Here is a 13,268-nt window from a genome sequence, read left to right as displayed (position 1 = left end):
AGAATCACACTCCTTCCGTCCTCATCAATGTGTTGTGCTTTCTTATCCACTCCTGTAGGTGGTGCCAGAGGACCAGCAGGTGGAGAGAGGAGTGAGGGATATTTGTTCTCAGATGAAGGTTAAAGTTCACACCTGCTGGGGGTCGACACTATACCACCGAGACGACCTCCCTTTCAACCACCTATCCAGGTGAGAGAAGACCACAGGGGTCAAGATCAAGTTCATTTGATTTTATTCATGTGACAGAGAAAGTAGTCCTCTGAGATTGGGCTGCTCAGTGTCTGGATAATCACTACAATATGAAGTCAGGCTCGCCTGTGATAGGTTGCCTGACATGTAACCCTGCTCTATTCTCTCCTGTGATAGGTTGCCTGACATGTAACCCTGCTCTATTCTCGCCTGTGATAGGTTGCCTGACATGTTACCCTGCTCTATTCTCTCCTGTGATAGGTTGCCTGACATGTAACCCTGCTCTATCCTCTCCTGTGATAGGTTGCCTGACATGTAACTCTGCTCTATTCTCTCCTGTGATAGGTTGCCTGACATGTAACCCTGCTCTATCCTCTCCTGTGATAGGTTGCCTGACATGTAACTCTGCTCTATTCTCTCCTGTGATAGGTTGCCTGACATGTAACTCTGCTCTATTCTCTCCTGTGATAGGTTGCCTGACATGTAACTCTGCTCTATTCTCTCCTGTGATAGGTTGCCTGACATGTAACCCTGCTCTATTCTCTCCTGTGATAGGTTGCCTGACATGTAACTCTGCTCTATTCTCTCCTGTGATAGGTTGCCTGACATGTAACTCTGCTCTATTCTTTCCTGTGATAGGTTGCCTGACATGTAACTCTGCTCTATTCTCTCCTGTGATAGGTTGCCTGACATGTAACTCTGCTCTATTCTCTCCTGTGATAGGTTGCCTGACATGTAACTCTGCTCTATTCTCTCCTGTGATAGGTTGCCTGACATGTAACTCTGCTCTATTCTCTCCTGTGATAGGTTGCCTGACATGTAACTCTGCTCTATTCTCTCCTGTGATAGGTTGCCTGACATGTTACCCTGCTCTATTCTCTCCTGTGATAGGTTGCCTGACATGTAACTCTGCTCTATTCTCTCCTGTGATAAGTTGCCTGACATGTAACTCTGCTCTATTCTCTCCTGTGATAGGTTGCCTGACATGTTACCCTGCTCTATTCTCTCCTGTGATAGGTTGCCTGACATGTAACCCTGCTCTATTCTCTCCTGTGATAGGTTGCCTGACATGTAACCCTGCTCTATTCTCTCCTGTGATAGGTTGCATGACATGTAACCCTGCTCTATCCTCTCCTGTGATAGGCTGCCTGACGTATACACCCAGTTCAGGAAGGCAGTGGAAACCCAGGGCAGGGTGAGGCCGGTCTTGCCCACCCTAGACCAGCTGAAGCCTCTCCCCCCTGGGTCAGGTCTGGATGAAGGCCTCATCCCCTCCCCAGAAGACCTGGAGCAGACAGATACTGTGAGGGACCCTCGCTCTGCCTTCCCCTGCAGTGGGGGAGAGACTCAGGCCCTGGCCAGACTACAGCACTACTTCTGGGACACGGTGAGTACTTTTTAGTCATGTATCCAGAACAACTTACAGTTAGCGCATTCATCTTCAGATGGCGAGGTGAGACGACCACTTCTCTGTCACAGCAAGTAGGACACTTTCCTCAGTAAAGCTGCTACATTCTCATAATGTAGGTTAGGGTCCAGTATTGTTCTATTATAATGTAGGTTAGGGTCCGGTATTGTTCTGTTATAATGTAGGTTAAGGTCCAGTAGTGTTCTGTTATAATGTAGGTTAGGGTCCAGTAGTGTTCTGTTATAATGTAGGTTAGGGTCCAGTAGTGTTCTGTTATAATGTAGGTTAGGGTCCAGTATTGTTCTGTTATAATGTAGGTTAAGGTCCAGTATTGTTCTGTTATAATGTAGGTTAAGGTCCAGTAGTGTTCTGTTATAATGTCGGTTAAGGTCTGGTAGTGTTCTGTTATAATGTAGGTTAAGGTCCAGTATTGTTCTGTTATAATGTCGGTTAAGGTCCGGTAGTGTTCTGTTATAATGTAGGTTAAGGTCCAGTAGTGTTCTGTTATAATGTAGGTTAGGGTCCAGTATTGTTCTGTTATAATGTAGGTTAAGGTCCAGTATTGTTCTGTTATAATGTCGGTTAAGGTCCAGTAGTGTTCTGTTATAATGTAGGTTAAGGTCCAGTATTGTTCTGTTATAATGTAGGTTAAGGTCCAGTATTGTTCTGTTATAATGTAGGTTAAGGTCCAGTAGTGTTCTGTTATAATGTAGGTTAAGGTCCAGTATTGTTCTGTTATAATGTAGGTTAGGGTCCAGTATTGTTCTGTTATAATGTCGGTTAGGGTCCAGTATTGTTCTGTTATAATGTCGGTTAGGGTCCGGTATTGTTCTGTTATAATGTAGGTTAAGGTCCAGTAGTGTTCTGTTATAATGTCGGTTAGGGTCCAGTAGTGTTCTGTTATAATGTCGGTTAGGGTCCAGTAGTGTTCTGTTATAATGTAGGTTAGGGTCCAGTAGTGTTCTGTTATAATGTAGGTTAAGGTCCAGTAGTGTTCTCTGAGGTACATCTAGTCTAAATACACATCATGTACCTTCAGAGGTAGATGATCTCCCCTAGTACTGTTCACTGCCTTAAGGAACATGTGCGGATAAACTAGTACAGTGGTACATATATTTGAATATAAAGGTACACTCATTGGGGTGGAGGGCGGTGACTGAGTGGGGGCGTGGCTTTCACTTAGTTATTTTTGGCCACCCGTGAGTGAAAGTGTTGTACCCATCTTTTAAGTGGTCTATGGTTATGCTAATTAAAGTTTGAAGCATGTCCACTGCTAGTTCAGAAGTCTTTATAAATGTTGAGTTAAGAGCATGTAACAATAAAGAGTTTTAATTTATATTGTAGTGATCTTAACCTGACTGGGAGACCTTAACAAGGTGTTGGCTTAACAGTTGCTGGTCGGGGATGAGGTTTTGCAACGTTAAAGGAACAGAACCTGTTGTCACTGTGGTGCTACTCTAAAAAGGCACATTTTGTACCTTTTGTCTCTTTTTTTTTTAAAGGAAAATGTCAACATAATCTCCAGCACCACCCCAACATCAACACACAGTATGTGATAATGGCACATTTCTAGGTTTTGTGGTAAAAATAATATAGAGGAAGATATGTGTTTCCAATGATGTCATCGGTGTGCATCATGTGATTTTAACCAATTGTGACGAGGCTTGCCTGCTAATTTCCTACTAATTGGTTGATTATGTCATTGGAAACATATCTTCCTCTATCTGTTTACTACCAAACATAGAAACGAGAACCATTTTTACATATGTTGATATTGGGGTGGTGCTGGAAAGAATGGGTATGGGTACGAACTGCAAGGGTACAATTATGTACCCATACCTCACAGGGCACCACTACAGGGCACCACTACAGGGCACCACTACAGGGCACCACCACAGGGCACCACCACAGGGCACCACTACAGGGCACCACTACAGGGCACCACTACAGGGCACCCACTACAGGGCACCACTACAGGGCACCACTACAGGGCACCACTACAGGGCACCACGGCACCACTACAGGGCACCACTACAGGGCACCACTACAGGGCACCACTACAGGGCACCCACTACAGGGCACCACTACAGGGCACCACTACAGTGCACCACTACAGGGCACCACTTGTAACAATACAGAGGCGGATGCAAGATGCAAGCAACGATGGTTTAATGAATATAGGTTACAGCAGCAACAGGACAGACAGACTGTACTCAGACGGAATCCGACCCAGGGACTAGGGCACATCCTCCTATGTGAGCGTGCTGAGAAACCCAGGGGAGAGTGTCCGGATGGGTAGGAAGGAGCACAGCAGATAATCCACACAAGGGCGGCGAGAGATGAGTACGGACACACGACACAACCTCAGGGAAGTAACAACGATCTGACAACAAGAAACACTGGTTACAGAACATATAAAGGGAAGATAAGTGATTCCAGCTGGCGCAGACAATCAGGCCGAGATTAGAAACCACGCCCACACAAACACGGGAGAGAGAGAGAGAGAGAGAGAGAGAGAGAAAGGAGGCAGTGGATTCATGAACCGTGACAATACCCCCCTAGGAACGCCTCTTGGCGTTCCCAGGCGAATTTACCTGTCGATTGAAATCATCGATAAGGGAGTGATCCAGAATGTCCCTAGCAGGTACCCAACTTCTCTCCTCCGGGCCGTAACCCTCCCAGTCCACCAGGTACTGGAATCCGCGTCCTCCTTCTAGAGTCAAAATACGATTGACAGAAAAGGTGGGTTCCCCATCAACAAGTCGTGGCGGCGGGGAACCGGGACCGGTGGGTTAATGCGTGCCTGAAACACAGGTTTTATTTTAGACACATGAAAGGTAGGATGAATTCTCCTATACGCCGGAGGAAGCTGGAGCCGGACCGCCACCGGACTAATGATCCTGGTGACTTTGAACGGGCCGATAAATTTGGGGGCAAGCTTGTTCGAAACGGATCGGAGTGGAATGTTCTTAGTAGAAAGCCACACTCTTTGGCCAACGACGTATACCGGAGGCTTCGACCGGTGGCGATCGGCCTTAGTCTTGGTGCGCGCCCCACCCGGAGAAGAGTCTCACGGGCTCTGCTCCATGCGTGATCTGGATGAAAGCGTGAGCGGAGGGAACAGACACCTCGGACTCCGTACTGGGAAAGATAGGTGGCTGGTAACCTAAACTACACTCAAACGGAGAGAGACCCGTGGCTGCCACTGGCAACGGGTGTGAGCGTACTCAACCATAGAGAGTTGTTGACTCCAGGAAGAGGGATTCTTAGAAACCAAACATCGCAACACTCTCTCCAAATCTTGGTTGGCCCTCTCCGCTGACCGTTGCTCTGGGGATGAAACCCTGAAGACAGGCTGACACTCGCTCCCAGTAACCTACAAAACTCTTGCCAAAACTTGGACACAAATTGGGGCCCCCTGTCAGAAACTACGTCCATCGGCAGACCATGTAAGCGAAAGACGTGATCCACGACAGTTACCGCTGTCTCCTTGGCAGATGGTAATTTAGGCAAGGGAATAAAATGAGCCGCCTTCGAGAACCGGTCCACCACGGTCAAAACAACCGTCTTGCCCTGGGAGGCGGGAGGGCGGTAACAAAATCTAGCGCGATGTGGGACCAGGGTCTCGAAGGGACCGACAGCGGTTGGAGTAACCCATCTGGGGGTCGATTAGAAGTCTTCCCAGTGGCACAAACCGAGCAAGCCAAGACAAAACTGTGAATGTCACGAGCCATCAGTGGCCACCAAAAGCGTTGCTTAACCAAAAAAGCTAGTGCGACTGACTCCTGGATGACACGCTACGTTGGAGCAATGCCCCCACCCGAATAACATCGGACCGACACCCCTCCGGCACAAACAACCGATTAGGCGGGCAACCGGGCGGAGGCGTTACCCCTTCTAAGGCCGTTTTGACCCTCGATTCAACCTCCCATGTGAGTGTGGAGACCACTAGGGTCCCGGGTAGGATGCACTCGGGAGTGGATGGGCGTTCGGAATGGTCAAAAATGCGAGAAAGGGAATCGGGTTTGACATTCTTGGAACCCGGGCAATACGAGAGAGAAGTCAAAACGTCCGAAAAAGAGTGCCCACCGCGCCTGCCTGGAGTTGAGTCGCTTGGCGGTTCTGATATATTCCAAATTTTTGTGATCGGTCCAAACTATAAAGGTACCCCGAACCCTCTAACCAATGGCGCCACTCCTCCAGTGCTAACTTCACTGCCAACAACTCTCTGTTGCCAATGTCGTAGTTGCGTTCCGCAGGTGATAACCGATGGGAAAGGAACGCGCAAGGGTGCATCTTGTCGTCAGAAGAGGAACGTTGGGAAAGTACCGCACCTACCCCCACCTCTGAAGCGTCCACCTCCACCACGAACTGACGCGAGGGATCGGGAGCTATGAGGATGGGAGCCGAAACAAAGCGGCTCTTGAGTTTGACGAATGCAGCCTCGGCTGTATCGGACCACCTGAACGTCACTCTGGGGAGGTTAAGGCGGTAAGAGGAGCGACTATCTGGCTAAAGTTGCGAACGAACGCCGGTAGAAATTGGCGAATCCCAGAAACCTCTGTAGGGCCTTACGGGAATCTGGGCTTGGCCAATCCACCACAGCCTTAACCTTGTCAGGATCCATGCGAATACCTTCAGTCGAGACGATGTAACCTAGGAATGGAACGGATTGTGCATGAAAAATGCATTTCTCCGCCTTGACAAAAAGTCCATTCTCCAACAACCTCTGAAGCACTCGTCTGACGTGCTGAACGTGTTCCTGGAGAGAAGAAGAAAAAATCAGTATGTCATCCAGGTAAACATATATGAACTGATCAATCATATCTCTCAGCACGTCATTTACGAGTGCCTGGAAAACCGCTGGGGAGTTGGATAGCCCAAAAGGCATGACCAAATATTCGAAGTGCCCTCTGGGGGTGTTAAACGCGGTCTTCCATTCGCCCCCCCCCCTTATGCGAACCAAATGATATGCATTACGTAAATCCAACTTAGTGAATACGGATGCTCCCTGTAACCTTTCAAAGGCTGAGGACATCAACGGTAAGGGATAGGTATTTTCACTGTGATGTTATTCAACCCACGGTAATCAATGCAAGGACGCAGAGATCCGTCCTTCTTCTCCACAAAGAAGAACCCCGCCCCGCTGGAGAAGAGGAAGGACGAATGAATCCAGATGCCAGAGAACCAGAGATGTATCTCTCCATAGCCTCCCTCTCAGGAACAGAGAGTGAATATAACTTGCCTTTAGGCGGAGACTCACCTGGCAATAATTCTATTGCACAGTCATAGGGACGATGCGGAGGAAGAGAAGCAGCACGGGACTTACTGAACACCTCCTTCAGGTCGAGGTATTCAACGGGCACGTTAGACAAATCCACCGCCTCCTCTAGAAACACAGAATCAGACACAGACGAACAAGCAGACACTAAACAGGACTCAAGACATTTGTTACTCCACATGGATATAGAATTATGACCCCAGTCAACTCTGGGGTTGTGTTGGGTGAGCCAAGGGTGGCCGAGAACTAATGGTGCAAGGGGTGAGTCCATAAGTAGAAATGATAGTGTCTCAGTGTGATTGCCAGAAGTGATGAGTGTGATAGGTTCAGTGGTGTGAGAAATGTTGGGTAGTTCTTGACCATTGAGAGCGTTGACGGATATCTTGTGCGTGAGTGAGGTGATAGGAATCTGGAGTTTGTGAGCGAGCTTGAAGTCCATGAAATTACCCTCTGCTCCTGAGTCCAGTAAGGCTTGGGTGTCGTGCGTGTGGTTGGCCCATCTTAGTCTTACCGGGAGGAGAGTAGATGATGAGGTCTTCTCTGTGGTGACACCACCCGATAGTAGCCTCATTCTTACTACCGGGCCTAATCTTTTACCGGGCAGGAGTGGATAAAGTGGCCCGCTCTACCACAGTAGAGACAGAGTCCTTGGGATCTCCGCCTCTCCCTCTCTTCCCGGGAGAGGCGAGCTCTCCCAGCTGCATGGGTTCGTGAGCGGAGGTTGAACTGGCCGTGTTCCCGCCGCTGGCATGCCAGCCCTCCGTGTCGTTATACGGTCTGTTAGGGCATGCTCGGCGGCCAACACGACTCAGACGGCGTCGACCCTCAAGGCTAGTTCCACTAGTCCATTTAAACTCCTGGGAAGGTCCAGAACATAAATCTCCTTCTGGATCCGGTCCTCCAGCCCATGCAGGAACATGTCCCACTGCGCCTCCTCGTTCCACTGACACTCTGCGGCCAGAGTGCGGAATTGGATGGAGTATTCCGATACTGAACGGTCTCCTTGGCGAAGGTCAGCGAGTAGTCTGGCCGCCTCCCTACCCGCCACGGCCCGATCGAAGACCCTTCTCATCTCCTCGGAGAGTGTCTGGAAAGAGGTGCAGCATGGGTCCTGGTTCGCCCACACCGCCGTTCCCCAAAGAGCCGCTTTGCCTGATAGCAGTGTGAGTACGAATGCTACCTTAGACTGTTCACGGTTGAAGGTCCGTGGCTGCAACGAGAAATGCATGGAACATCTCGTAAGAAAAGCTCTGCAATAGTCAGGATCACCTGAATAACCCTCTGGTGTCGGTAGCCGTGGCTCTAGCTGGGACTCCGGCTCTGGCGGGGCGGGTTGAACTGCCGGTGTAGGTGGCGCAGCGAGACCCCTCAGATGTTGTAATTGTTGGGTCAGCTGGGATACCTGCGTCGCAATGGCTTGTACTTCCCGACCTGTGCTGGAGATGTTCTCCTCTTGTTGATCCATTCTCGTGATACTACGGGAAATGAATTCGGTCAGACTCGTTGAACTCGCTGCATCCATGGTCAGGTCAGATCGTTCTGTAACAATACAGAGGCGGATGCAAGATGCAAGCAACGATGGTTTAATGAATATAGGTTACAGCAGCAACAGGACAGACAGACTGTACTCAGACGGAATCCGACCCAGGGACTAGGGCACATCCTCCTATGTGAGCGTGCTGAGAAACCCAGGGAGAGTGTCCGGATGGGTAGGAAGGAGCACAGCAGATAATCCACACAAGGGCGGCGAGAGATGAGTACGGACACACGACACAACCTCAGGGAAGTAACAACGATCTGACAACAAGAAACACTGGTTACAGAACATATAAAGGGAAGATAAGTGATTCCAGCTGGCGCAGACAATCAGGCCGAGATTAGAAACCACGCCCACACAAACACGGGAGAGAGAGAGAGAGAGAGAGAGAGAGAAAAGGAGGCAGTGGATTCATGAACCGTGACACCACTACAGTGCACCACTACAGGGCACCACTACAGGGCACCACTACAGGGCACCACGGCACCACTACAGGGCACCACTACAGGGCACCACTACAGGGCACCACTACAGGGCACCACCACAGGGCACCACTACAGGGCACCACTACAGGGCACCACTACAGGGCACCACTACAGGGCACCCACTACAGGGCACCACTACAGGGCACCACTACAGGGCACCACTACAGGGCACCACGGCACCACTACAGGGCACCACTACAGGGCACCACTACAGGGCACCCACTACAGGGCACCACTACAGGGCACCACTACAGTGCACCACTACAGGGCACCACTACAGTGCACCACTACAGGGCACCACTACAGGGCACCACTACAGGGCACCACTACAGTGCACCACTACAGGGCACCACTACAGTGCACCACTACAGGGCACCACTACAGGGCACCCACTACAGGGCACCACTACAGGGCACCACTACAGGGCACCACTACAGTGCACCACTACAGGGCACCACTACAGTGCACCACTACAGGGCACCACTACAGGGCACCACTACAGGGCACCACTACAGGGACAAGTGTTTGAGTTCAGTACTTTTTGGAGAGTGTATCAGCAAAGTCAGTGCTAGTAAGAAAAGTCAATATCAACCTCCCCTCCCTAGTCACACCTCAACCTCCCCTCCCTAGTCACACCTCAACCTCCCCTCCCTAGTCACACCTCAACCTCCCCTCCCTAGTCACACCTCAACCTCCCCTCCCTAGTCACACCTCAACCTCCCCTCCCTAGTCACACCTCAACCTCCCCTCCCTAGTCACACCTCAACCTCCCTCCCTAGTCACACCTCAACCTCCCTCCCTAGTCACACCTCAACCTCCCCTCCCTAGTCACACCTCAACCTCCCCTCCCTAGTCACACCTCAACCTCCCCTCCCCAGTCACACCTCAACCTCCCCTCCCTAGTCACACCTCAACCTCCCTCCCTAGTCACACCTCAACCTCCCTCCCTAGTCACACCTCAACCTCCCTCCCTAGTCACACCTCAACCTCCCCTCCCTAGTCACACCTCAACCTCCCTCCCTAGTCACACCTCAACCTCCCCTCCCTAGTAACACCTCAACCTCCCCTCCCTAGTCACACCTCAACCTCCCTCCCTAGTCACACCTCAACCTCCCTCCCTAGTCACACGTCAATCTCCCCTCCCTAGTCACACCTCAACCTCCCCTCCCTAGTCACACCTCAACCTCCCCTCCCTAGTCACACCTCAACCTCCCCTCCCTAGTCACACCTCAACCTCCCCTCCCTAGTCACATGTCACACCTCAAACTCCCCTCCCTAGTCACATGTCACACCTCAACCTCCCTCCCTAGTCACACCTCAACCTCCCTCCCTAGTCACACCTCAACCTCCCTCCCTAGTCACACCTCAACCTCCCCCCTAGTCACACCTCAACCTCCCTCCCTAGTCACACCTCAACCTCCCCTCCCTAGTCACATGTCACACCTCAAACTCCCTCCCTAGTCACATGTCACACCTCAACCTCCCCTCCCTAGTCACACCTCAACCTCCCCTCCCTAGTAACACCTCAACCTCCCTCCCTAGTCACACCTCAACCTCCCTCCCTAGTCACACCTCAACCTCCCCTCCCTAGTCACACCTCAACCTCCCCTCCCTAGTCACACCTCAACCTCCCCTCCCTAGTCACACCTCAACCTCCCTCCCTAGTCACACCTCAACCTCCCTCCCTAGTCACATGTCACACCTCAAACTCCCTCCCTAGTCACATGTCACACCTCAACCTCCCCTCCCTAGTCACACCTCAACCTCCCCTCCCTAGTCACACCTCAACCTCCCTCCCTAGTCACACCTCAACCTCCCCTCCCTAGTCACACCTCAACCTCCCTCCCTAGTCACACCTCAACCTCCCCTCCCTAGTCACACCTCAACCTCCCCTCCCTAGTCACATGTCACACCTCAAACTCCCCTCCCTAGTCACATGTCACACCTCAACCTCCCCTCCCTAGTCACACCTCAACCTCCCCTCCCTAGTAACACCTCAACCTCCCTCCCTAGTCACACCTCAACCTCCCCTCCCTAGTCACACCTCAACCTCCCTCCCTAGTCACACGTCAATCTCCCCTCCCTAGTCACACCTCAACCTCCCCTCCCTAGTCACACCTCAACCTCCCCTCCCTAGTCACACCTCAACCTCCCCTCCCTAGTCACACGTCAATCTCCCCTCCCTAGTCACACGTCAACCACCCCTTCCTAGGCACACGTCAACCTCCCCTCCCTAGGCACACGTCAACCTCCCCTCCCTAGGCACACGTCAACCTCCCCTCCCTAGGCACACGTCAACCTCCCCTCCCTAGGCACACGGCAACCTCCCCTCCCTAGGCACACGGCAACCTCCCTAGGCACACGGCAACCTCCCCTCCCTAGGCACACGTCAACCTCCCCTCTCTAGGCTCACGTCAACCTCCCCTCTCTAGGCACACGTCAACCTCCCCTCCCTAGGCACACGTCAACCTCCCCTCCCTAGGCACACGTCATAGTGTATAGGACTGGGGCTCTCATCAAATGGTGTGGAGCAGCTGTTAAGTGGAGCAGGAAGTTAGCTGTTAAGTGGAGCAGGTTACTCGTGTTAAAGTAGTAGTGGTACATTCATTCATCATGAAAACCTTTCATTTGGTCCAATGATAATATAGCAGACATACAGTACCAGTCAAAAGTTTGGACACACCTACTCATACCAGGGTTTATTTTTTACTATTTTCTACATTGTAGAATAATAGTGAAGACATCAAAACTATGAAATAACACATATGGAATCATGTAGTAACCAACAAAGTGTTAAACAAAACAAAATATATTTGAGATTCCTCAAAGTAGCCACTCTTTGCCTTGATGACAGCTTTGCACACTCTTGGCATTCTCTCAACCAGCTTCATGAGGTAGTCACCTGGAATGCATTTAAATTAGCATGTGTGCCTTGTTAAAAGTTAATTTGTGGAATTTCTTTCCTTAATGCTTTGAGCCTATCAGGTGTGTTGTGATAGATAGGGGGGTATACAGAAGATAGCCACTTCTTGGTAAAAGACCAAATCCATATTATAGCACAAACAGCTCAAATAAGCAAAGATAAAATAACAGAACATCATTACTTTGACTCACCTTCATGTCTTAATCTGAAAATGTCAAGAACTATGAAAGTTTCTTCAAGTGCAGTCCCAAAAACCATCAAGCGCTATAATGAAACTGTCTCTCCTGAGGACCGCCACAGGAATGGAGGACCCAGAGTTATCTCTGCTGCTGAGGATAAGTTCATTAGGGTTACCAGAAATTGCAACCCAAATAAATGCTTCGCAGAGTTCAAGTAACAGACACATCTCAACATCAACTGTTCGGAGGAGACTGCATGCCTAACCCTAATCATGCCTTCATGGTTGAATTGCTGCAAAGAAACCACTACTAAAGGACACCAATAATAAGAAGAGACTTGCTTGGGCCAATAAACACGAGCAATGGACATTAGACCGGTGGAAATCTGTCCTTTTGGTCTGATGAGTCCAAATTTGATATTTTTTGGTTCCAACCTCCGTGTCTTTGTGAGACGCAGAGTAGGTGAACGGATGATCTCTGCATGTGTGGTTCCCACCGTGAAGCATGGAGGAGGAGGTGTGATGGTGCTTTGCTGGTGACACTGTCAGTTATTTATTTAGATTTCAAGGCATTTCAAGATTAACCAGCATGACTCCCACAGCATTCTGCAGCGATACGCCATCCCATCTGGTTTGCTCTTAGTGGGTCTATCATTTGTTTTTCAACAGGACAATGACCCAACACACATCCAGGCTGTGTAAGGGCTATTTGACTAAGAAGGAGATTGATGGAGTGCTGCATCAGATGACCTGGCCTCCACAATCACCTGACCTCAACCCAATTTGAGATGATTGAGATGGAGTTGGACTGCAGAGTGACGGAAAAGCAGCCAACATGTGCTCAGCATATGTGGGAACTCCTTCAAGACTGTTTGGAAAAGCATTCCTCATGAAGCTGGTTGAGAGAATGTCAAGAGTTTGCAAAGCTGTCATCAAGGCAAAGGGTGGCTACTTTGAAGAATATAAAATATATTTTGATTTGTTTAACACTTTTTTGTTTACTACATGATTCCATTTGTGTTATTTCATAGTTCTGATGTCTTCACTATTATTCTACAATGTAGAAAATACTAAAATAAAGAAACCCTTGAATGAGTTGGTGTCCAAACTTTTGACTGGTATTGTATGTGTTTGTTGTGTAGGATATTGTGATACAGCTGGTATGTGTCTCATGCAGGATGCTGTGGCTACCTACAAGGAGACTCGTAACGGCCTGATAGGACTGGACTATTCCACAAAATTTTCCCCATGGTAAGTACCAGCACGG

At 49.9% G+C, this 13,268-nt stretch overlaps 1 protein-coding gene across 3 annotated transcripts in view; it reads left to right on the top strand.

The window, feature by feature from the left end:
* The window catches only part of cry-dash (cryptochrome DASH), a 56,547-nt gene that overhangs the window by 26,810 nt on the left and 16,469 nt on the right, over nt 1–13,268 (top strand). For all 3 annotated transcript variants that reach the window (XM_065006859.1, XM_065006857.1, XM_065006858.1), the window contains exons 4-6: nt 59–189; nt 1,333–1,576; nt 13,179–13,252. In XM_065006859.1, the coding sequence (XP_064862931.1) occupies nt 59–189; nt 1,333–1,576; nt 13,179–13,252 (449 nt within the window). The remainder of the gene's footprint in view (nt 1–58; nt 190–1,332; nt 1,577–13,178; nt 13,253–13,268) is intronic.

Source organism: Oncorhynchus nerka, linkage group LG22 (assembly GCF_034236695.1).
Source record: "Oncorhynchus nerka isolate Pitt River linkage group LG22, Oner_Uvic_2.0, whole genome shotgun sequence".
Lineage (NCBI taxonomy): Eukaryota > Metazoa > Chordata > Actinopteri > Salmoniformes > Salmonidae > Oncorhynchus > Oncorhynchus nerka.
The sequence above is the reverse complement of the archived record's forward strand: the minus strand, read 5'-3'. Positions and strand labels throughout refer to the sequence as shown.